Source organism: Pseudoliparis swirei, chromosome 16, assembly GCF_029220125.1.
Source record: "Pseudoliparis swirei isolate HS2019 ecotype Mariana Trench chromosome 16, NWPU_hadal_v1, whole genome shotgun sequence".
Classification (NCBI taxonomy): Eukaryota; Metazoa; Chordata; class Actinopteri; order Perciformes; family Liparidae; genus Pseudoliparis; species Pseudoliparis swirei.
In genome coordinates, this window is record NC_079403.1 from 18,563,599 (window position 1) to 18,589,385 (window position 25,787).

Consider the following 25,787-nt stretch of genomic DNA (forward strand, 5'->3'; position numbering starts at 1 on the left):
TGTTGAGCATCTTTACTAGACAATATCCTTTGTGTGCAGATGAATAGAACTGCCTGTTGGCTATCAGCATCCTCTCCTTTCCAGTTTGATGTAACTGCAAGAAGGAGGGGTCCAGAAAGGCCGCAGGTCATACAAAACCTTTTGTGAACACAAAGCTGGAAAGTACTATGAACATCATCACAAGTGACATTACAAAGCAGGTTGCAGAGTGAGAAAGACAGTAAATCAGCAGACTGTACAAAAAATAACTGCACACAAAAAAGAAAGAAAGATGCAGTTACATTCTGAGGCCAATCAGTGTGATTTTATTAAAGCTCGAGTCATACCTTCCAAGTTTCATCAAATCAACAGTGGTGTCTAAGATTTCCCAATTCCCTCAATTTCAAGGTCAGGTACAGAACAAAAAGCTATGATCTGTTAATGTGGTTGACAGGCATATCCTAAACCCCGACCCCCCCTAACCCCAATCCCTACCTCCACCTCACACTGACGACAGCGGACAGACATCAGATCCGGTGAGCAAAGACTGTTTCATTAAATGTGCTTGATGTTGAGTGCCGTAACAGTTCAGGATGAGCCAGGATGACTAATCTAATAGAAGTCCCGCACGGAGCCTCCTCCAATCTTCTCCGCCCTTTCACATTCACGGCAGGAAAATGTCGGCGTTTTGATAAGAAGAAAAGTTGTTTCGGCAAATCAAGACCCACTATGCTTCTGACCGTGTCAAAGCAGAAAAAGGCCCAATCCGTGGTTTCTAAGAGCTTGGTGACAGAGGAAGTACTCATAGGGCCTGATGGAAAACTACTGAGCTAACCGCTAATACGCTAGCTTGACACTCTTTTTGTACACCATCTATTGTACACCATTTCCTTAAATGAAGAGGTACTGCAGGGCGGATAACTAATTTTCTGAGCTTGCGAACTGTCATCCAGCAAGTACATTGAAAAATAAGTTCATAAAATGTATTCAAAATACATTGCATCAACGATCCTTGTCTCAGTACGGCCTACCTACTATCTTGAGTATTATGTGCTGACGCGTAGCAAAAGCAAATATTTTTTGTTGGCTCACATTAAAGCGTTCTTGGCATAAGAGTTCATGTACAAAATAAAATGTTTGCGTGCGTAAAACATTGACAACATCAAATCGGGATTGCAAGCTTAATGCTTGTCTGGACCAGAAGCCAATATTCATATATTTTTGACTTTTCTTTTACTCTAGCAGCTTTGAAATCTGACCCAGACCCTGTGGTATTTGCCCGCACATTTCTCTGTTTATTTATTTTCCTAACAGCTTGTTATTTACACTTAATGAAAGGGAATGTCAGAATTCATGAGAGCAGTGAAAGCCTATATTTAACCTCCCGAGGAGTGCACAATTGTTAAATCTCTTGAGCAACTGTTTGAATGAAGCTGATGCAGAGAGACAGCAAACTGATTGTGAGCATGACACGCGAGTCTCACTGCAACAAACCCGGTGGTGTGAGCATGCCATATTGATATTAAAGCTAATTTACAGATTGAGAACAGAAACTGTGTTCACCCCCACGTCCGCTACCAGAGAGCGCTGCTCTGTTTGGTTGGAGCTCTGAGAGGTCGTTGTCTCCGGGCATGTTTTTAATGGCAACATCGCACGCTAACCACGTTGCTGCCGCTGTGCAGCAGTTTGATTTTATATTAAAAACTGTTCTTAGACACTGAAAGGGACGGAAAGCCACTTCTAATATTCGGAAATAACTTTTACTGTTCATTAGTTTCTTTCATGAAATATTGCTGCAGGATGCTTGAGGAGGTGTGGGATCTTTAAAAAAATACTTCAAAAGAGCTGTTCCATTTTAAAACAATTAAGCTAGTATCACAATACACAGCTTACTCTGAAAGGCTACTTAACTGTAAAAAAAAAGAAAAGAAAAAAAAGAGACATATATATCTATAGATATATAGATATATATACTCTCTCCACCCAAAGTGTGGATAGACAATTTTCCTGACATTAGAAAGGGCATGTCCACACATAACTCTTACTGTGTAGTGTGTAATAAAGTCCTTGAATGTGGTTACATCCATCAGTCTGACCTATGGGAAACGTCTGCTGGAGTCTGGTCAGGGTGAAGGTCAGGTCAATGGTGAGACATACCAGCAGAGACACAGGGGTGTGGCAGATGCCAGGGCCAACACTTTCCCTCAAAACTGGAGCAACAACATCAGGGATATCCCTTCACTATTTCCATCCCTTCGGTGGAGTGATGAAAAGCACCAGCTTTCTGACTGGTGACCAGAAAGGCCCGAACCGGACGTAATTGCTGCCTGTACCGAGGCGTGGAGGCATAACCTCTAATTTCTCAGGAATAATGTCCCTGTCTCAAACAAAATATGACAAAAAAGTGGAAGTTTCTGTTCCTGTCAGTTAATACACGCAACTGTGGCTTTATGACCAATGGGCCGGAGGGCTGGACTTCTGAAACCAACTTGCTATTTCTTCTCAGCACCTCCCCTGTGCTACAGGTTCAGAGAGGGTGTTCAAGCGCTGTTTCTTTTCAACAAGTTCAATTCAATTCAGTTTATTTTGTATAGCCCAGTATCACAAATTCCAAATTTGCCTCAGAGGGCTTTACAATCTGTATACATACAACATATTTGGAGGGATTTTCTCCTATCAACCGTGACCAATTATTTTCAACGGTTTCTACTTCGAACACGTCTACCTACTTAAAGACGTTTTGCCTTTAATTGGCGGCTCTCTATTAGATATTATCAATGTGTCTCTGCTAACAGGCCCCTTCAAGGTGGCTGTTATTAAACCTCTCCTGAAGAAGCCCACTCTGGATCCAGAGGTATTGGCTAACTACAGACCGATCTCTAACCTCCCCTTCCTCTCCAAGATCCTTGAGAAAGTGGTCGCAAATCAGTTGTGCGACTTTCTACATCATAATAGTTTATTTGAGAAATTTCAATCAGGATTTAGAAAACACCACAGCACCGAGACGGCACTGGTGAAAATTACAAATGACCTCTTAATGGCAGCAGATAAAGGACTCCTCTCTGTCCTGGTCTTGTTAGACCTTAGTGCTGCATTCGACACCATTGACCATGACATCCTGTTACAGAGACTGGAGCAGTCGATTGGCATTTCAGGCACGGCACTAATTTGGTTTAAATCCTATTTATCAGATCGATCTCAGTTTGTATTTGTGATAACCACCAACGTTAATCACGGAGTTCCACAAGGTTCTGTGCTTGGACCAATTTTATTTACCTTATACATGCTTCCTTTGGGCAATATTATCAGGAAACACTCCATAAACTTTCATTGTTATGCAGATGACACTCAACTATATTTATCGATAAAACCAGAGGAGAGCAACCAACTCTGTAAAATTCAAGCATGTCTTAAAGACATAAAAGCATGGATGATCTGCAACTTCTTGATGTTAAACTCAGACAAAACCGAAGTAATTTTAATCGGCCCTGAGCACCTCAGAGATCAATTATCTGGTGATGTGGATTCTGTAGCCTGGCATCCAACACCACTGTAAAGAATCTTGGCGTTATCTTTGATCGGGACTTGTCCTTTAACTCCCACGTAAAGCAAATCTCAAGGACTGCATTCTTTCATCTCGTAATATTTCAAAAATCAGGCACATCTTGTCTCAAAAGATGCAGAAAAATTGGTTCGTTACTTGAGACTGGATTACTGCAACTCCTTATTAGCAGGCTGCTCTAATAAATCTCTTAGGTCCCTCAGTTGATCCAGAATGCTGCAGCTCGTGTTCTCACTAAAACTAAGAAAAGAGATCACATCACTCCTGCACTAGCTGCTCTGCACTGGCTCCCAGTAAAATCAAGAATCACTTTTAAAATTCTTCTCTTAACCTACAAAGCCTTGATTGGTGATGCTCCATCATATCTTAAGGAGCTTGTCGTACCATATTGCCCCACTAGAGAGCTACGCTCACTAAATGCGGACTACTTGTAGTTCCTAGAGTCTTAAAAAGTAGAATGGGAGCCAGAGCCTTTAGTTATCAAGCTCCTCTTTTATGGAACCAGCTTCCAATTTCAGTCCGGGAGGCAGACACAGTCACCTCGTTTAAGAGTAGACTTAAGACCTTCCTCTTTGACAGAGCTTATAGTTAGGACTGAATCAGGTTTGCCCTGGTCCAGCCCATTGATATGCTGCTATAGGCTTATAGCTGCCGGGGACGTTTTAGGAAGCACTGAGTACCTATCTCCTCTTTTATCTCTCCTTAAGGATGAATTTTCATCTCTCAATCACACGTTACTAACTCTGCTTTCTCCCGGAAGTCCTTTTGACTTTCGTCTCATGGGGTCATCGGACCCTATGAGTATCTGCCTGATGGATCGTCTGGGTCGTGGAATTCCTGCTCATGACTACGCCACTGTCCTGTTGAGACTCCGCCCTCCTCCTCCCCACCGCCATCTGCCTGATGGATCGTGGAGGTCTCCATCGTGGAATATGCCTACTATGAACTATTCATACACTCTGTCATATTCATTGAATGTATTTTAACTCTAAATCTGTCCTTCTGTACATTACATCTATTGCATCTGTCCATCCTAGGAGGATCCTCCTCTGTTGCTCTCCTGCAGGTTTCTTCCTTTTTTCCCCTGAAGGGTTATTTGGGAGTTTTTCCTGGTCCGATGTGAGGTTTTGGGGCAGGGATGTCTATGTGTACAGATTGTAAAGCACTCCGAGACAAATTTGTAATTTGTGAAATTGGGCTATACAAATAAACTGAATTGAATTGAATTGAATCCCTGTCCCAGGACCTCACATCGGATCAGGAAAAACTCCCAAGAAATAGAAAAAACCCTTTCACGGGGGAAAATGAAGGGAAGAAACCTTCAGGAGCAACAGAGGAGGATCCCTCTCCAGGATGGACAGGTGCAATAGAAGCCATGTGTACAGAAGGAAACATTACAGAGTTAAAACACATTCAAGTGTTGGAAGTATTGTAATTCAAGCCGGAGCAAATTTTGGAGACATGATAAATTGAAAATATTAAGAATTCCCTGCTTCAGGAACATCGTCAGCACCCGTCATGTGCCGGTCATGTGCCGGCCTCATCAACAGAACAAACCTACATCTTTTCCATGTTCTCTCTCACCGATTTCCACACAGGAAACGGAAGTTATTAAACTGTAATGTCTGCTGCATTTTTCCCATCCGGCCTAGCGGTGATGGATTCAGGTACCTCATCTCCAGCACAGAACTTCTACATGTCAGTATCCAATGGGCCATCTTTCCATTAATGGATGCTCAGGTGGTGATTGATGAGTTCTGAGACGGGATGAGACGGCTTTTTCGCTGCCGTCCCGCAGCTGTTGGCTCATCCTCCAATGCAGTTTTGTGACGAGTGGCAATAAAACTGCATGTGTTAACAGAATCAATGGGCAGGACACTGAAGTTGGGTTGATAGCGTTCCTCCTCCGTTCATAGGCATCATAGTGGTGAATGTGTCCTCCCCAGATATGGTGGAGGCACGTGTTGGTGCAACAACCGCACCATTGTGGTCTACATCAATCAGCAGGGTAGGGTTCGGTCCCATGCACTGTTGAGAATGGCAGAGAGCCGTTGGTTATAGGCCTCAGAGCACACGTTGTATTCTTCACATTCCCGGGCAGAGAAAGCAGAAGTGGGTCAACCAACACTACACCAACTGCCTGCGGTGGCCCTCCTTAGCACAACACTGCCCACTCTGGGCCGGTCCTCTCCAGGCTTGTCTTTTGAGAAGGACAGGCTGAGGAGGCTGGACTGTCTGTACAGGTGATCCTGACCATCAAGGTAGCGAGACCAGGATCCACCATTGCCTAGTATAGGGCAAGTGGTCAAGGTTTCTACGCTCGTGGAAGGAAAGGAGGCTAGAACTCCTGTCCAACGCAGATGGTTAAATGTCTCCTTTTTGCAGTGTTTGGTGGATAGAGAGCTGCCTCCTGCCGCTGTTAAAGTGTATTTAGCAGCCATGTCTTCCTGTTAGGAAGGGTTTTGGCGACAGACAGGTCTTTGGTTGAATCTCATGAAGTGGACCTTGCAAAGGGTCAGGACACAGCACTGTTGATGCATGACTTCTCCCCAAGGTGGGAACGGTCATTGGTGCTCGAGGCATGTGTCGGAGAAAGCGTGTTAATGTATACTTGTTTCACGCATAGTCTCTTTTCAAAATAAAAGTCATGTCTTCCCAGGAAGTTTAGGTTTAGGCAATAAAACCTTTGACGTCAACTTCGCTGACTTACGTGACTAACGGCTGACGTCACAAAATGTCAATGTTTACTTATAGTTTCTCACGGGACACAAACAAGCAGTCTCCTTGACAACATCTTTTTGTGTGTTTGTCTGACCCATCCATCACCCCTTCGGTCTCTCTGTGTGTACCATCTCGCACTTTATACAACTTCAGTAGCTTTGAGCGGGTAATAAGAACAGGGTTGTGTTTACATTGGAGTTAGTTGCAAGCCCGATGCCTCGGATGCAGTCGATAAAGAGTGCCTCCGTGCATCGTTGCTGAGGAGCACTGAACAAGCTGCGGTATTTGGGAGTGAGAACAGGTTGAAAGTTCCATGGCTTGTGAAATTTTTATATTTATTAGAATACTTTCTTACAAAAAAGTAAGATGGGTGTTAAGTATGAGGCTTAGGTTTTGTTCTGAAATAAATTCTAGGCAGACAACAGCCAGGCGTAGAGAAGTACTGATAATTTGTCAAGAAATAGTTCCAATATGTAACTGAAAAGCTAGCCTAACTACATCCCCACCAGCTCTGCACATAACACATATGAACCTAATATTGATCTTCTCATCTTACTTTTGTAAGGAGATCAGATAAGCTAATCCCCGAAATGTTGAACTATTAGGAAACTTTGAGCAGCCACTGAAGAAAAAAAAACAATGTTTCCCTCTTTGTTTGTTGCAGTGACGAGACGCTTTTCCTTTAAACAGGATCTCATTTGACACCGAGCATTTCACAGAGATTATAAAGCTTGCTGCATGAAATTAAAGAGCCATTAATCATTGTGAGTTTATTTGCTCTGAGTGGTTTGTCAGTGGCTTCCTTGAGCTCAGATTTAATTTTTTTCTGGAGGAAGTTGCTTCTTCAGAGTAATAAGCTCCCTCATCTACTATCCTCCTTCCACTGACCCCCGCTAACAGCTGCTAGTGTTTAAACTTCAAAAGAGTGATAAAGATTTTCAGCCACGTATTTTTTTGTTGCTAATTTTCTATTTTAGTTTGTGGCCGATATTAATGATGAAAGTCCAATGAGATGTTGTGGCAGCCTCTGTGGTTGAGTGCTGAGCATCTAAGCTAACTGGGACCAGGACAGTGGGATCAGAGAGACAGAGAGGCTGACAGACATGCGAGGAGGCAAACAATGGTGGAGGCCAACGGTCTTAGACTGGAACCTGCTGTGCAAAAGGCTGTCAAGCCTGACATGGCCTGTTTGTAATAAACAAGAACAGAAGACCCAAAAAAGAATCAGACGAGACTGGATCAGCTGCAATGAGGTGCACACGCACACCATTACTACAGTGACTCAATATGTACAATATTGAAAAATAAAAAGCCTATAAAAAAAAAAAGATATTCAGCAACAATAAAGTACTTTCGGAAAAAGCGAGGGACTTTTCTGCATTTCCCCCAAATCCTTCATTAGACTGTTTTGCTTTGGTGCAGAGATGATCCCAACTACCCAAAATATGTTATGCTTTTACTGACAAAAATAATGAGCTTGTTTGGAAAAGATATTTCATTATTCATAATAAATACTCCTACAAAATCTGAAATGACTTTATAATAAAATTGGAGTAATGTGGAAAATCCTGCTGCAATTCATAATATGTGATGTAGACAGGGCACACTATTGTATTCCTTATTGTTGTAAATATTTGATAGATATTGATACATTACGCGTTTGCGTTTTCCATGTGCTGCATAACCAACAGCGAGTTACTGTGTTTGTCTTAATGTCTCATAGCGAGCACTGAAGTGTCCGGACTGCATAGGAGGACGTTGAGCAACCCCAGCAGATGTGGATCTTGTTTAGATATTGCGGTCTCGTGTGCATCACTGAAGGAATGTTACTGCAGAGGACGCTGAGTGTTTCACGCTGAACAACGTATGGGGTATTTGGCACCAGATCAAACATAAAGAAGAAGCGTTTATTTTTATCATCGCAGTCAGAGAGCGAGAAGCGGGCTTCCTAAAATGTTTGCAACAACTCGCGATGAGGTAGCTGATTAAAAATGGGGGATAAAAGTTGTCCGCCAGTGACGGAAGCAGCCGCTCAAATAAATACAGACTCATCAATCAAGGTCCAACATTTTTATTTAAACATATTCAAACCACTTTTCTCACACATTTCATTTGAAGTTTCGTCTTTTTTCGAACACATTTAAAACAAACTGACGCTCAACTAAAGGGTCACTTAAATAACCGGGCGTTCCTATAAGCCTTGGCCAGCATTCGGATGTTGCGCACACAGCCAGCAGCAAATTCCTGGAGCGTCTCATCGTCGGAGCCCATGAGGTGGATGAGGGGCTGTCGGAGTACAGAGGGACGGAGGTTACAGTTTGCAGCAGGAACAGATTCTCAAATAATCAAATATAACAGTTTGCTAATACACCTTACACTCCCGTTCAAAAGTTTGGGGTCACTTAGAAATGTCTTTATTTTTCAAAGAAAAGCACTGTTTTTTCAATAAAGATAACATTAATCAAAAATACACACTATCCATTGTTAATGTGGTAAATGACTATTCTAGGTGGAAACGTCTGGTTTCTAATGAAATATCTCCATAGGTGTATAGAGGCCCATTTCCATCAGCTATCACTCCAGTGTTCTAATGGTACATTGTGTTTGCTAATCGCCTTAGAAGACTAATGTCTGATTAGAAAACCCTTGTGCAATTATGTTAGCACAGCTGAAAACAGTTATGCTGGTGATATAAGCTATACAACTGGCCTTCCTTTGAGCTTGAAGTTTGAAGAACAAAATTAATACTTCAAATATTAATCATTATTTCTAACCTTGTCAATGTCTTGACTATATTTTCTATTCAATTTTTAATTCATTTGATAAATAAAAGTGAGTTTTCATGGAAGACACGAAATTGTCTGGATGACCCAAAACTTTTGAACGGTAGTGTATATTCCTCATGTAGAGCCCAAACAGCTTGCTGCACACGTTGCCATGACAGCAGCAGCCAATGGGCACTACCACCAGCACGGGACTGCAGAGATATACAGTGGCTGTGAGGCGATAGTCTCGTAATGTGTGTGTCCCTGTGTGTGTGTGTGTGTGTGTATGTCCCACCATACCCTTCCAAACCATGCCTTGGTAACAAAGCGGTTGCAGCTGTGAGCACACATGCTTCTGTAAGTTTGTTCAGATGAAAGTCGCGCAGGGACGGGCTCAGCATTAAAAACCTAAGCATGAACCAGACCACTTGACAGCCTTCCTGACGCTCTCAAGGTCAGATTATATCCGACTATTCGTGGCTTTTGTAAATGGAGCTCATTAGATCTCATTGCAGAACAAGGCTTATTTTGTTTTTGGTTACATACAACCGAACATTTTTGAAGATCTTTTGTCCACTTTAAGAGTTGAGCATTTGTTGAAGAAATGAGCAGAACAAGGGGAAACACACAGGAGGACATGGGCAATACCACCGAGTGGAATGCATTGAGGAACGGTGATCTTTTCCCCCTCTATTTTATCTGCAGCGAAATCACTACATTATGTTTGTGGGCGGCTGTGGGACTGAATCAAAATAAAAAGTAAATGCAAGCATAAATACTCTGGTGCAATGGATGGATCTAAATGTGTTCAATGTGTGCTCCTTGGTAAAATCACAATGGAGTGCCACTGAGGTTTCCTAAGCCACACTTGCAATTATTTCGGATCGTCTTGTTTACATCCATAATGAACCAACGGCAACATTACATCCCTCAAGTAAGCACTTAAGGACTCCCCGCTCCGAAACATAATGAAGCTTTGATGAATACAGTAACTGTTGAGACGTCTGAGGCACTTCTGAGCCCCATACATCAGGGCCATGTTCCCCACTGAATGAAAAGGGATCTCCGAAAATCATGCTGCTGCAGGCTCACTCGTGGTGTTTGAACACCATCGGGATTGTTTCCCCTGGTTTCAGCGCAACAATGCCACATCCCTGTTGATCCCGAGCAGCACAGAGGACGGAGGATATCTGAAAAAGGAAATGATCCAAGAACTAAGCCCCTTTAAAACAGACAAAAGAGCCACTGATTTAGATTTACTTTCAGGCAGCAGAATGATTCTAAAAGCTTCTGGCGTATCTCCCATTTTCTCAATTTCTCTCCCCCTTGTCTCCCTCTTATTTAAAACCTTCCCATCCTGTTCAGCACTGGCTCCGCATATCAACATAGGAAGTGATGGGATTCCTTTGTCGGCTTCACACAAATGAAATGTCACTCCCAACTTGAGTAATAATTTTCAGTAAAACTTGGTGTGTAGACTTTGAACTGATCAAAAACGTTCCGTCAGCTCGTCAAGTGCGGTCGCGACGCCTCGACTTCACTCTGCAACACACTGGGTGCAAAAAAAGTTGGTTTGTAACTTAAGTTCTGGACTAAGTTAAGTTAGTTATGTACTGTAACTTAAAATAAGTCCATGTTGACTCCACAGACAGTGGTCTACTGCCTGAAAGCCCTGAGTTTGTTGACCCATCCACCAACAGACTCTGTTGTTCTTTAAGCTACGACACCAGACGTCCAACATTACTCCCGTCATAATTGCTACGGCCACGGGCTGGGAGTGGGAACCAGCTGGTTGATCAGCATGTGTGTGTGTGTGTGTGTGTGTGTGCGCACACACACGTGAAAAAGGGCTGTGAACCTACACTGCACATCCAGTTTAAAAACTGAGAAAATAATATCCTTCCTCCTGATTATAATCACATCATTTTGTAGAGAAAACCGGCACGCGGCCGTCCAAGACGTCAGCTCCTCAACGTGTCGAAACATTTGGCCTCTGGTTTTATAGGATTCTTTTTTTAAATAGCAACCAAAACACCTCCAAATGCAAACCTTCCATCCACAGGCTTCAGAAAACATGCCGTTCGCTAAACAAGTCTCTTTTGTGAAAAGAGAGGATGCCTGAAATGTGCCAGAGGCGGCGTTTTTTGCCAACCTCATAGGATGGTATTCAGACGTCGCCAAATAAAGTCTCCCAAAGCGCACGGCGAGGCTAAGATAAGTGTGTCTCTCTTTGCTGCTTTTCTCTCTCGCTTGCTCTTTCCCTCCCAGCTGGGATCTCTGGGAACATAATACGCCGCTTGTTAGATATTGCCTGACCGAGGTAACATGAACACTTGCCCCGCATTTGAAAAACTGAATCGTGAGTTTCTGAGGGTTTCTTTGCACTTCAGAGAGCTCCAGTGAGTCCTGACCTCCAAGAAGGGAGAGCTCTGGGGAACACGCTCCCCCCCCCCCCCCCCCGACTGAAGGGGGGGTGGGGGTGCAGTCTGAGAGCACCTTATCGCACACGGAGGTGTCACGGTGTTAAGTGCGCTCCGCCTGCAGGAGTTCAGGTTTAAATTCCCCCGGTGCCATTAAAGCTCCATCACCCCCCAACCCCACCCTTCTACCCCAGCATCCCCATGTTTTAGACTCCACCGTGGGGCAAACGGCACAAACAGACAGCAGTGTTTAGCTCGGGCTGAGGGAAGCTGGTGAGGGATGTCAAGGTAAACAACATTCCCTGCAGCGAGAGACTGTTAAGCTGCTTTCTCCGTGTCTCCAAAGAGGAAGAGGGAAAAGGGAGGAGAGGGTCGCTTTCAAATCAATGGCTTTAAGGGGAGTGCTTTTCAGCCTGAACTCCTGTGAGCCCATGCAACCTGGAGAACATGGCTTGGCACTTCTGGATCCTGGCGTGAGGGAGAAAGGCTCTGAAACATTACGCTCCACGGACCTCAAAAAGCAGAGCAGTCATAACAGAGCGGGGCGGCGAGCGGCGCCTGTATCCTCTGCTCGCCACACCCACAACCCAAAGTCATGTTACGCACAGAACCAACGGGAAACTGGAGAAACCCTGTGATGCTCGGCTTGGTTTTTATTCCTTTCCCTCACATTTGGTGTAATGACGACCACCCCCATGAACGGAGGTCCCGGGCGTGTAAGAGAGAAATAAAACAAACACTAGCTGTGCCGGGGCAGCAGTGTGCACATGGCAACAAACGTTCACGTTTTCTTTCCTTATTTGCATTTGCGAAAAGCTGAAAAAATACACACCAAGGCATGCACTTAAAAATTAACAATAATTACCATTCGCATTTTGTAATTTTCAGCAATTTTCATAAAAGAGCCTCTTTATTGCACATAGCTGTCTGAAGCTGTCTACAAGGATTTATGGTTTCAGCAAACAATCCCCAGTCCTTTTGGAAGGGATTTGTTGATTTTGTACATGACACGGAATGAAGCACATCCTTATAAAACTGCGAGATACCAAGAGTGGATGTCAAATCAAACGGCAAGGGTGATTCATCTCCCAGGCCAGAAGTCTCTTTTGCCTGAGAGCGAGCACCTGAACAAGGTCCGATCTGAGAGGGCCGGCAGGAAAATATGTTGGCAGAAAACGTCCACAGGAACTTGTGAATGGCTGCCAAAACAAATCGCAAGTGTTTGTATTTAAAGATGTCCGGTACTCGTGGCAATTTTGCTATAGAATTGAATGATTCCGGACCAAGGCTTTGGAAGAGGTCAAATGAAAAGGCTCAGACAGGTCACACTAATGTGTTTTCCAGTGTGAAATACTTTCTCTTCAATGCTTGATTTCCCCTGTGAAACTCAAGGGACTGGGCCATACTCCATAAAGTGCATGAGAGAGGAAAGTTACTTCTCTTTGGCGTAAGAGAGCCCGTCGCTCGCTCGAAATCGTATACTACACGTGGGTGAACATGTTTGGAGAGCTTCTCAGTGGCACAGAAACGCTCTTTGAAATACAGTTGCAATAATAAAGGAGGTAGTTCCAGAATTTGACACAGGGCTGTAAATTAGACACAGGGCGCTGTATCAATCCCCGATAAACGCTCTCCAAACCTATTCAGAACTTTTGGGGGTATTGTTTTAACACATTCTCTCGAACAAGATGCCTGTAGATCACGAAGCAGAACTCTGCAGCGCACACTGAATCCAGGAGACTGACAAGCTCTCGCACTGTAATGTTTCCTCCGGGGTCAGGCAGGTAGGTGTGGGGCTCCCTCCCAGACCGGCTGAGACAGAGGCTCACTGAACAATGAGGCTGCCTGTGTTGTGTTTCTGTGTCTGAGATTAAGAACAAATGCAACGCTGGTGCAGTTACATGGCCTTTGGTAATCAAGCTCTTTAAAATCCCAAAATACATTATGGAGTAGTGTTGCAACTCTCAACTGGTAGATTAATGTGAGCAAATGCAGAGAAGGATTAAAATCGGTGGCATGTCAAACACACACACACACACACACACACGGAGGGCATGTCCAGTTTCTGTCGTGGCTTGAACTACAAAAAACATCTGGCTTAACGACTTTTGTAAATTGGAAAAAACTTTTTTGGAACACCCAATGTTCAGTCCAGCTACCAATTATGGCTGGTGTTGAACCACATTCACTGTAATCGCAGATCAAGCTAAAGTACACCATTTAATGAACATGGGGGGAAAAACTGGCTGCAATGGCATAACCACTTCATAATTTATATCGCAATTGTTATTTAGGAGGGGAAAAAGGATTTAGACTGGCTGCGGCCGCAAAAAAGATTCATCATGTGAAAGTCAGAAGGAGATAGAAGCGTTTTACCAAAATGCTGAAATACGGGCACATGATCATCTGTGACAAGACATCAATTACGGCGTAATCTTTACGCAAAATCTCCCCATCACTGTCAGAGACTAACATAAACAGTCTCTGGAGCTGAGCATGGAAACAGCCCGACGGCTCAAATGTTAGACAAAACAATGCTTGCTTCTTTTTAGAAGAGCGCTACACAACTGCAATGATGAAGGGAGCTGGCGGATGTAGCTTTACAGAGTCGGGGGTTGGGTGCATATTGTTCTCTTTTAGCCTTGAACAGCTCTGACCCCACTCTTTGGCGTGAACCATATCGCTACTGCATTCTGCCTTGATGTCCAGGAACAGCCCTTAGCAACAGTTACCCCAAGCTACAGCCCTTTGACTTGCACTGTGTTGGCATCTAGGGTCTACCGGAGAAATGGCACTGCGCACACACTGAGCTGTTTGCTTTTCTGAATTCCCATGATGGCTAGAAAGTGGAGTCATGTTTCCGCCGACGGATAAAAACCCACTTTGTTTCTGCTACATCGGTCAAAGGCTCTGAAAATAGTCACAGCTTTTTAAAGTTTATTACTCTGTGTTTTTCACACATGGCTCAGACAAGGGGGAGGGGAGGCCAAGAAGGGCATTTTCCTCAACGTAATTATGTCAAATTTAGTCTCAAGAGCACAAAATACAGCAGAGAAATAACTGCTTCTTAAATTAACCACAAGAAAAGCCAAAGTAAGGAGCCATAAATCCAGCTTTGACAGCCTACCTTGACAACCCCTCTCTCGTGCATGGTAATGCAATTGTTGGGGTCCATGGACAGCTGGTACAAGGCCATCGCCGTGCTCAGGTGGACCGCCTCGTCCTTTGACTTGAGGTAACGCACCAGTGGGGCCACGGCCCCGGCTTCACCAAAGGCCGCCCTGTTGCTGCCCCACATGCAGCAGTGGCCCACGGCCTCAGCCAGGTGGCGACGGAGCCTGTCATCAGTCTGTGGAGAGGAGAACAGGATGCTATTGGTCCCCGGTGACCTGTCTTTACAGTGCAGAGAATAACAAGCTCCACTGCAGTTCTGCAAGGGACTCTTAGCAAAACATTGCCATGTTCTTCTCATTAGCCGAGTTTATGATGTATTGAGTAGGAAAAGGCAAACTAAAACCCAGTGTAAAGAAGGTTGTTTGTGTATGGACAGCAACCACAGTGTTGCTGAAGTGCTCTTACCGTGTTCGTCAACTTGACCAGCAACTGGACAACCCCGTGATCAGTGAGGACCGCCAGATTCTCCTTGTCTGTCGCTATTTTGGCGATGGCGGCGCAAATGCTTGCCAGCACCTCGTTGTTTGTTGACTTCAGCAAATTAACAATCAGTTCCAACCCACCGACGAAGGAGCGCACCATTTCCCCTGCATCCTACAGTCAAAGAGTCTGTTATTAGCCGGCGCTCTGTCAAAATGCACCAGGGGGATGACGAAGAGGGGAGATTGCGTAATGGCGGAGGAAAGAGTAGACAGGGGCATTTTAAGCGAGACAGACAAAACAAAGAACATTAAATAAGTACAAACAAAGGATTTTCATCAGGCAACAATCAAAGTTTCATCAGTGCAAACAGTGTAAAACAGATGCTTTCAGAAATAACAACACCCTCTTCAACAGTAGAAGTAGGATGTGGATCTGGCCAGACAAAGCGGTGAGTTTTACATCTTTGTCAACCTCTCTCCTCCCGTCAACCAAACTTGTCATAATGAAGCCGCCAACATAGAATTTAGAGCTTAAGGGGTGATGTTTAAAATGTTTGCCTTAGACTGAAACACAGCGGAGACTTGAGGCTTCCTAGTTTGAGTTCATGGCACCAGCTGGCACCACAGGCCTCTCAGCCTACCAAACCATCGTAGGGAGTGCGGAGAGAACCACAGCGGAAGAGCTGGCTTCAGCATGGGTTGGCACATCAGGCCGCCGTTTTAAAGTCCCGACTCCAACTTATCACCCGCCATGGGAGAATACATCAAGGTGGCCAAAGTCTGTAATGTTCAGCGCTTTGAAAATAGAACAGGAATTCTCTCAAAAGCATGCAATTTCAGATGACTAGAACTTTAATCTACATGTCAAGAGCTGATGTATGGCACACACACTCCAGGGTGCAATAATGAGAAAATGTATTACGTGCATGGTTGTTCTTTGTTGTATAAAATAAGGGATTTCAAAAAATTCTGCACTGACAGAAAAGCAGTTCATGGTTTGCACTGTTGTGTTCTCCCTAACAGAGAACTCACAGCTGAGATCAGGCCAGGGTGCAGTGTGTGGGCCCTGTGATGCCGTGCCAGAGGATGAGCCATGTGTGCAGTGCAGGGTAGGAGTGGGGGTGCCGGGGCCAGGAGCTGACCCCCCTGACACACAGGAAGCCCTTCCTCAGGAATACTGATGATGGCTGGCCCGGGAGTCCCAGCGACAGAGGAAGCTCTCTCAAGCCACCAGCTGCGATAGACTAGCCAGAATCTCTTTCATGGCCTAAACGGGCCCCCAGATCTGAAAACCGCAACATTATGAGGCTGCACACGGAAAGGCCTTCCTCGCTACCCCCTCTCCATCGCCCCTCCTCTTACCCAGGATGAAATGAAATAGAAAACACATTATCTGCCGTGCGTGATCTCAAGCTGAGGGGAAGCAAGCCAAGCTCGGAGTGGCAGAAGCCGTGCCCCCTCCACCCCCACCCCCCTTCTCTGTAGGCAATCAGGCTTCTATAACATAATGTAAAAGGAAAAATAAATCAAGCATCTAAACGTGCCTCCGTGCCCGGGCAAATTAATGATACACCCCATTACGAGCGACTGGGAGGGTTGTACTTCCTTGATTGGAGGAAAGAGATAATTGAATGATTCACTACTAAGTCTTTACGGTACTTGTGTGGTACTAAATGAGTTTAAGTCGTGGACCTGTGGGCACAGAGCAGCAGCACTGCATGGCGCATCCAGCAGATGCTTTGATAGCACGTCTCTTTCTCATAAATCCGCTATGGAACCGCTAACACGAACCACATGTTTTTTTAAAAATCTAAATAACGACTGTGCCGAAGCAGCCATATCAAGTTCCTCAACTCCACGGGCCGAGAGCAATATTTAGCTCTTGTCATTGCCCCTGTCCCGGGAAAATCACCCAAAAAGCATGTTCATGAATTTCCCTCAAAATTGGCAAACTGACGTCCAGACAAACATTGTCAAACTTTGTTAGCGCTGAACAGCGAGTCCGCAGTCCCCCTTCTCCGTCCATATGGTTGCCATGCATCATTTTCGCTACACTTCTGGGCCAGAGAAATTCCAGCCAGAGAAAGAAATCATAAAAAAAGAGTTTTCCTCCCCCCACAGACACCTGTCTGGGCCCAATATGTCTGTTTAAACCTAACCAGATTGTCCCACTGACAAGCTGTTTACCTTAATCACAGCGATAATCTAATAGAACATTACGTTTGGCATTGGAAATGATACAAGTGCACAAGGGATCAAATACCTGTTAATGTGTAACTGAAATGGGAGTTGATTGACAACACTGTGAAAAGACTGTATAAAGGCCTGTGATACATAAAGGAGCTCGTAATGTCTTAAAACAGGACCCAACTGTCTTAGATTTGCACTCCTACAACAAGATATGTCCTACTTATCAAAACCTGGCACCTACATTACCCACAATGCAATTTGACCACCAAAAGTTTGGTCTTGGATGTTGTTTTGATGCTAATACCAACATCAGAAATGACTCCAATATGGCCTAAAAGGCTGGATCGGGTATCGGCAAGCTCTCAATCCCATGCACTGATCTGATATCACATTGTCATATTATAATTATAATAATCTATCCTTTATTGATCCCAAAGTGGGGAAATTCTTCAACTGGAGGTTCAGTTTATCAGCTCCTTCATGCTGCACAGGAACAACATATGTGACCCAATCGGTACTGCATGTATGCATACTAGGACTACACTTGTTGTACACGGTTCTTTCCGTGATAGTGATGCAGTCCAGTCCTGCTTGACAACATTTTAATGCGTTCAACCTCTACTCAGCATTGGGTGAAGGTCAACTTTATCTTTATCATGTTGTGTTAAAATTACATCTTCAAAAATGAGCCGTGTTTTCCTTCGGGAAGTGGGTTCACAGAAATGATCTGGTACCCTATGCTCTGCATGTAGAATGTGTCTCTGTAACTAGTAGCATGTTAAGGGAAGATTTTGAGCTGGAAAGTCAGAAGCTACACCACAGGATATTACTCAGTCCTTCTGCCTGCCTGCTTCCCAATTCCCCAATGTCCGTGTGCCAAGGCGGCTTCTCTGCTTCATATTCGCCCGGGGTTCATGTAAGCCCTGTCTGACACAGCTCTGGACCTGCTGACCTCCCAGCAGCAGCAGGTTGGAGGGAGAGCTTAGGAGACAAGCACAGTGATATGAGCAGACCTCTGTTTCGCGAGCAGGGTAAACCTTTGATATAGGGGCAATCTATGTGCCTTTGGTGTGCTTTGCTCGCACAGGACGCAGGAAGAAGACAAATGTCCGTCACTGTGCTGTACCTTTGCATTCTTGATGCACGGACAAAGGGCCCATGCAGCACTGGACTGAACATCTGCACTGGGGTTTTTCAATAAGGACCACACCAGGCGGACTCCATCAAGCTGGTCAATGATCCTGTCGGGAGAGAGGGACAGAAAGTAGTACGAGGTCAAAACAAAAGAGGGAGGTATGAACAGGAATGAACATAGACTTCTATACAACCAGAGGAGTCTAAGACACTAAAAATAAGTTTGACATTATGATTTCATTTAGATGTTTCATAGAGCATGATTATCTGCTTGCATGATTTACGAGTAACTCATTTAATGGTGTTTGTTTCCCAGAGCTCTGCTCGTATCCGTCTAGTCGAGCTGCAGGATAAAAAGCGTCGATCGATTTCAGCATTTGTTTTTATTCCAACTTGCCTTCAGTCCTTCTCAGTTCCTCTCTAGACCTGAAACTCACCCGCTGTCTGCTCACTCGACACGGAAAAGCTCAGCATTGCCAGGGCCAGAGGTTAACGCAAATACATCTGCGCATAGTGCTTCATACACGGATGTATAAATAGAAGCTGAGACAAACTTACACTTTATGTCGGAGGCTTGTTTTTCAAGCAGAGCCAAAAAGAGGAGCTCTTTCCAAATCAAACAGAGCCCGAGACAGGTCGCTCTATATTTCATAAGGCTCTGAGTGAAGTTTACTTAGGCATGAACTGTATTTCATGTCGCATACATGACTGTAGTCAAAACTGCAGTCAGGGTCTGGGAACCCAAAGAATTGCACCACAGTGCACCCGTTGTCTGGTATAAATAACATGTAACATGTTCCCCATGTGTGCCTCCACCAACAAGGCCGACATTGAATGCTGTCATAATTACTTAAACACTCCGTAATCACAGTATCTCCGTGACTGGCAATGAGCGAACACTCATCAGGGACTACCCCTGCGCCATCTGTCTTCCCATTGCACATAAATCAGTCTTCAGGGATCATAACATCAGATTCCAGTCTGCAGGGCCTCCTAAATCCAGACCCGAAAACAAAAGTGAAGCATCACATCATCCGCCAAACCAGCTCCGTCATTCCCATGAAGCAGGTATGAAACAGATTAGCAATGAAGTCGCAGCTGACAGTGATAGATTAGAGGAGGAGACCGCAAACCCGGGAGGCATTAAACAACGTGTGTTGACTCTTGTAGCTACACAGGATTCTTTGGGGGAAGCGCTATGTCATTAACCGCACACTGCCGACTGGTTGAGAATGAAAACAAACACGTGAGTATTTCATGGAAAACTTGAGAGCGATCAGCGTGTTTTTTTTTGTGGGACATTCACTAGTTATGGATGACCTGCATCAGAAGGACGATGAGGGAATGATTGTGCTGATCAACAGAAGGTGGTATAAGAGGAAGAAAGATGTTTCCGTTGGGTAAAATGAAGTCATTTTAACTGACAAGAATGTTGTCGCTAACTGTGTGGTGGACATCATCATCATATTTGTTAGCTTGCCAAATACCATCTAATTACTAGGGATCGGGAAAAACAGGGTTGGGTTGAAGCCGGAAACAGAGTTATGTTAATTGCTCAGCAAACTACTGTACACATACATGTCTCAAAATAAGCCATCGCCACAAAACATACACAAAGCACAAGCGGGCCGGTGAAATGAGAGCTTTCTGTTTACGGCGAAGTGCGAAGGCTGAAAAATGACACCTGGTGGCCGTACACACACCGTGAGAGAACACGGAGAGCGAACCGACTTGAAACACTTTACCTCTTGTGTGAAGTTTAGTGGCTTTGCTTTTTATTGAACCCCTTGGGTGTTTCCTCCAAACAAATTTAATGGGCTCACATGGCAGCATTAACAGTCACTAACAATGCAAACGCAGACATTAATTTGTGTTAAGTGCGAATTTAGAACGATCTCGTCGCCCATAACAGTCTTGTAAAAGCAATGAGACGCAATGTTCTGCAGTGTTGAGCGTGAAGCTAAAGGCACACAGGCCCAAGACTGCTCTGGACTGTGGTTCACTTTGTTTTTTAAATTCCCAGCAGTGTAGTCTTGGACAGGGTTGGGCTTTAGGTATGCCTGTCTGACCAGCTCAGGTCCTGACAAGGACCACAAAGCTATAGTAAAACACAGGGAATTACACCACAACCCTATTTAACACAGTAGGTACAATAAACAAAGCTTTTAAAATCTGTCGTTAAGGGGATGAAATGGAAAAGTACCTGCATAATTACAATTTAAATAACATAGATTGTATTTAAGCACCAGCTCATGACAGGTTAATGATACTGTGTTTGGATCCTGGAATTGGTGTCATTCTCTTGTCAAAACATATGACACAAGAACATGTGTTTGCAGGTAATTTGGTAATTACGGTAAGCAAGCCACTAATGATTTTTTTAAAGCGACACCTCACATTGGGGCTATCTGACCCGTGTAAACTGTACTCTGAATGGCAAAGGTCACGCCAGCATGTTGGAGACTTACGCCATGTTGTTCTTATCAGTAGCACAGGCACCCACCGCTTTGGTTACATTCACAAGCAGCGCCTGGTAAAATGACACATGAATAAAGTGCATGCATGAATCAAGTCAGCGTGGTTTGAAGATAAAATTACCTTTTAAGCAGAGAGAAAAAAAACAATCAACATGCCTGGTTTGTTCCAGTCAGCAGGTTAACTAGCGACCTGATGCCTCCACACTTGCGGATGGTAGTCTTGTTGGAAGGTATCTGGGTAAACTCTCCCACGGCTCCCACAACATTTACCAGAACTTCTTCGGGCTGATCAGTCAGCATGCCAACCAGGGTCTCCAGGGCTTTGTAGTCCTGAAACCTGTGGAGGATGGAGAAGAGTGGCAGGCGTCATATTCACTAAGCGCTTCATATTGTTTGATTTGATAAATTACGACAACTGATGGAACGCAAAAGAAGAGCCTTGGGGGGAGAAAGAGGGCAGGGGAGGGGTTATGAGTGCACAGACCCAATACCATGTCAATCTAACTAATAGGGATATTGTATGCGACACAACAAATGTCAAACCTCAGGCAATTCTTTTGGGACACGTCCCTTGGGAAACATGAATGCCAAATGTACCAAATTTAGTGAAACATTAAACGTGGTGCCAGATTAAAAGTCAGGACATCATCCATGTCGTTGCGATTCATCCTCTGGCGACAACGAATTTCATTAAAACCTCTATTGCAATCCATCCAAGACTGTCCGGCCAACAGCCAATATCGGCAACCCTAGAGCCACACCACTCGTGTGGCTAAAGACGCTATTAACCGTAGCAGCTACAGTGCCCTCATCCTCATGGGCATGGATCCCTCACTTTGACCCAGCACTGCAGCCACTTTTCCCACGGCTGCTCACAGTTGTCCCCTGTATGTACTTTACATAACCAAAGCTTTGCTGCGGCTTGGAAACTCTCCCTCTTTTATTGTGATTTTTTCCTTGTTTGCCAGTGCTATAAAGTGGTAAACGACAGTAAACATTTAAAAGGGATAAAATGCTGTTGCAAAATAAATAAATAAACAAACCTCTGATATACAGTTAAGTTCTACGACTGTTTTTATTCACAGTTACGGTTGCTGGCAGCACGGTCCGAGAGCTATTGTATAAGGCCAAGGTCATTTGGTTTTTGGTCAGTGTCCACTAACACGGCCTATTCTTGCGAGTGAAAACACTGCTAAAGAACAGAGGAGCTGCCAAAGTTAACTCCAGTGAATTTTCACCGTGACGGAAAACAATGGGTTTCCTGTGCCATCACTGAAGTGCCATCCGCAGTTGACTGCAGTATAATTATCTTGTTATCGCACACGTAACTTTTGTCAGATGAACAGAAAACCGTGAGGTTTTCTTTTATTGTAAAAAGGCCAATCCCAGCTTAGTGTTTACATGATGGCAAGAGTAGCATCACACAAGGCTGCGAATGAACACTGGGCTCCACACAGATCGTAAGGCCTGTCAGAGGACGCAGCAACCACAGTAGGGCTTCCGTGCAGCAGATGTGATGATTTATTTTCCTTTTCCCCATTCTTCAACGCCAGTCACACTCGGCGAAATTGTCCAAATGGTGAATTTAAGTACTAGCTAGTGTTTTAAGGAGTCCAAGTGAAAGGAAGACATGTATTGGAAGCCAGCGGTGCCAAGCAATGACAATGACGAGAGAGATAGTCGGTCGTTCAGCTTCAAATTGAACAGACGGATTGATCAGTTTCATTTGAAGCGGAAGAAACGGCAGAGCAGGTAATAACTTGGGCTGAGCACAGAACTGATGCAAGGTAGAGAGCAGTATCTTTGGAGCGTCGATTATGGCGTGCCCATCATAGGTCTGGAGGTAAGAGGGTGGGGTTGTCAGTAATTGGAAGCGAACCCTGCAATCTTGACCCCAAACATTATTGCGCTGGTAGATTCAGCTCAAGACTTGGCCGTTGTGACCTTTTCTTGCGAAGTTATTCCCTCACTCTTTCGTTAATGTTTTTTTAATTTGTTTCCAGCATTTGTGTGTGTATCCATAGCAACTAAGCGTTGAGGCTCCAGAGACTGCATATCAATGTGGCCATGAATCTGTACATTATACTGTAAGGCGTGTTCACACTACACATACACTTGGCCTGGGTGTTAACCCCCCTCTGTGTTATATTCTATACAAGAAAAGAAAATTTAAACATCCGCTTATGTGGTCTTTAAACAAACAAACTTTAGATATAAATGTAATTATATTTCGGGCATCAATCACCTCTCATTTTGATGCATCATTAATCAAGAAAATGGCTAACACATGCTGCTACTTGTCTCGAGTGGAGGTCCCCGGACCGCTATACTGTCCAGACCGCACAAACCATCAGTCACATTCAAGAAAGAAAAGGATTTTGTTTGCAACTGGCAACGAGGTCCGTTGCATTTGACCGTGTACTTATTGAAAAATAAAATCCACTCTCTTCCTGAAGCAAAATATATTCCAAAATGATTTTCATTTCAGTGCAGCGCTCAGCCTATGATTGATTCTGAAATGAGCGCATGGCCCCGAAACCCTGTTACCATTAGGAGCCTTTTACTTTCTGACAGTAATGACTCGGTCACTTCGTTCCAAGCTTTCGCCTGACCCAGACATTTTAAGTGATTCCAATAAGCCCGAGAGAGTACGAAAAAACAGATCCACTTACACATTCGAGTGTGCATTAAAAACAGTTGCCGTGTATCGCGGTGGTTTTCTCCTGAGGAGGCGGCCACCTTCACTCACACCCGACTGCCCACGTCGTCCGAAAAGCAAAATGAAGCCGAACGACACACACGGGAAAGAAACCGCAAAAGCATGAACTCTGCTCACATCATGGCGCTCTCTTTGTGACACGTTAAATTTAGAGTGAGGGCAACCACAGTGTTTTGTAGTGTTTGTAAATGAAGTGTCACTAAATGTGGTTTACATGTGACTAATAGCCTCATTATCATTATTTTTATGATTGTTATTATCAGTAGCAATATAAGTATTTTACATAGCAACAGTGTGACAAGTCATTACGTATGGCAGAGAGCCTGTGCTGGCAGGAAGTGCTTTGAATTGCCATATTAATCATGACAGTATGAACTTTCACCATCACAAAGCTGCAGTGCAGTGGGGCTCCCTACCTGTGCCAGCTGTGCTGTTTGTTTTTTTTAAAGAACATTCAAAGTTAAATAATTATTACAACGCTTGATTTGTGTACCGTCTTCAGAGACTGTCTTTAATAATTGAAACGCAAAATATCTCTTTGGGATAGCAAATGATCATGGGAGTTGTTGTCTTCCCCGCTAATTGCTGTCGTTACTGTCCCCGTCTCTCGGTCAGGATTACCTCTGTGTTCATCGTTTCGGAGTTGTTTTTACCAGGAACCAAGTTATCCACAGGGGTCTACCTTCTCACCTGTGATTAAAACATTTAAAAATCGGCTTTTCTCAGTTGCTGTTTGGCAGATAAAGGAGGCCCCAGCTTTATCTGATGACTTGAGATTGATCACTAAAATCCTTCATCCGGTCAAAATATATATTTTTTAAAAAGCAAGATTGAAAAAGTATATGGTCAAAATGTTACTTAAAGCCAGATAAAAACTCAAGACAGTCGTTTTTTGATATTTTAATGTTGAAAAGTGCCATATTTATAAATTAAATCCTACCCCAAATGATTTCCCTTGATGACGTGAGCTAAATCGACAGTGATCTGATCTGATCTACAGTATCTTACCCTAAAGGAATGTTATTGTCATGCTCCTGTAAAGGAATCCTCTATTAACTCGATGTGGCAGCAGACTCTCAGATTCAGTGGAGAGGACTTAACTTGGACTTTAAATGTAGGATATCATTCTGTCAGTTACGATGTATGAAGTGAAGACAGATCCTTGTGAGTGCTACTGCTTCTTATTATTGTTACTTTTCGGATCCCATCCCATATTGAACCATGCAGCATTTGTCAGAAGAAAACTATTTTCACATAATCTCACCTGAGCGAAAAGGTTTAAACTTTAAAACTACTCATGATCATAAAAATGATTCAAAGACAATGTCTTATCAGTTCCTTGGCTACACCGGGGGAATAGGCTTTGAATTGATTAATATGTTACCAAGGCATTCAATTACCGCATGTGTGTTAGATATTATATCCCCGGACTCTTGCTGAATAAGAAAATAAATACACCTAAATCATTCTTTCAAGGGAGCACCAGTGGAAATGTACGGGGCTGCCAGGGCACGGTCCCCCAGCATTATTTATTTTAGAGGGAAAATTACTGACTTAAAAATCATTTGACACTAAAGTACAAGTCAAAAACCATTCCAGAAGTGTCACTGATGAATAAATCACGGCAAATGACACTTAAATAAATCTCTGCCTTACATGACAAATGATTAAAGGCTCCATCAGCCTGCGTCTTCTGACATTAGAAAATCACCATCTCAGGGCTGATTATTTCAGCATGCCCGGGTTTGGTTCGAGGCTCGCAGGCCCCGACTAACACATCACCGAAGTCTATAAAATCAGTACTCTGACTGAGCCTTCGATAACGTGTGGAAAAGACTCAAAGCTAGCAGCAAACACTCACATAAAAGTTCAGCGCAAAAGGAATCCACACAAAAACTTTACATTTCACGAAAGTAATCCCTCCAACCAGGAACAACGGGACAGAAAAGGGAGATATGACAGTAGCATACAGTACGAGTGGAAAAAGCGACAAAGCCAGTCGTGAACGAGTAAGTGCCCTCCCCCATAAAAGTAACATATGTGCTGATAGCATGACGACCATAATGCACGCGAGTCAGTCGAACCCTTTATTGGTGTTCTGTTTTCACATACTGTAAGGCTGCTGCTAACCACATCATCTCAGGAAACGTATTTTCCACAAGTTCTGGGCACATGTGGGTGAGATGCCTAATTGCTATTAACCCCCTTTTTCGCACTGAGGCTC

At 44.0% G+C, this 25,787-nt stretch overlaps 1 protein-coding gene across 1 annotated transcript in view; it reads right to left on the reverse strand.

Annotated features, from left to right (window-relative positions):
* Positions 1 to 8,317: 8,317 nt before the first annotated feature.
* Positions 8,318 to 25,787, reverse strand: part of odad2 (outer dynein arm docking complex subunit 2) — a 36,160-nt gene continuing 18,690 nt past the window's right edge. Inside the window, exons 15-20 of the mRNA XM_056434663.1 lie at positions 21,001 to 21,181; positions 20,836 to 20,897; positions 18,360 to 18,474; positions 15,027 to 15,215; positions 14,575 to 14,796; positions 8,318 to 8,548 (exon numbers count right to left, since the gene is read on the reverse strand). Coding sequence (XP_056290638.1) covers positions 8,432 to 8,548; positions 14,575 to 14,796; positions 15,027 to 15,215; positions 18,360 to 18,474; positions 20,836 to 20,897; positions 21,001 to 21,181 — 886 coding nt within the window. The 3' untranslated portion in view covers positions 8,318 to 8,431. The remainder of the gene's footprint in view (positions 8,549 to 14,574; positions 14,797 to 15,026; positions 15,216 to 18,359; positions 18,475 to 20,835; positions 20,898 to 21,000; positions 21,182 to 25,787) is intronic.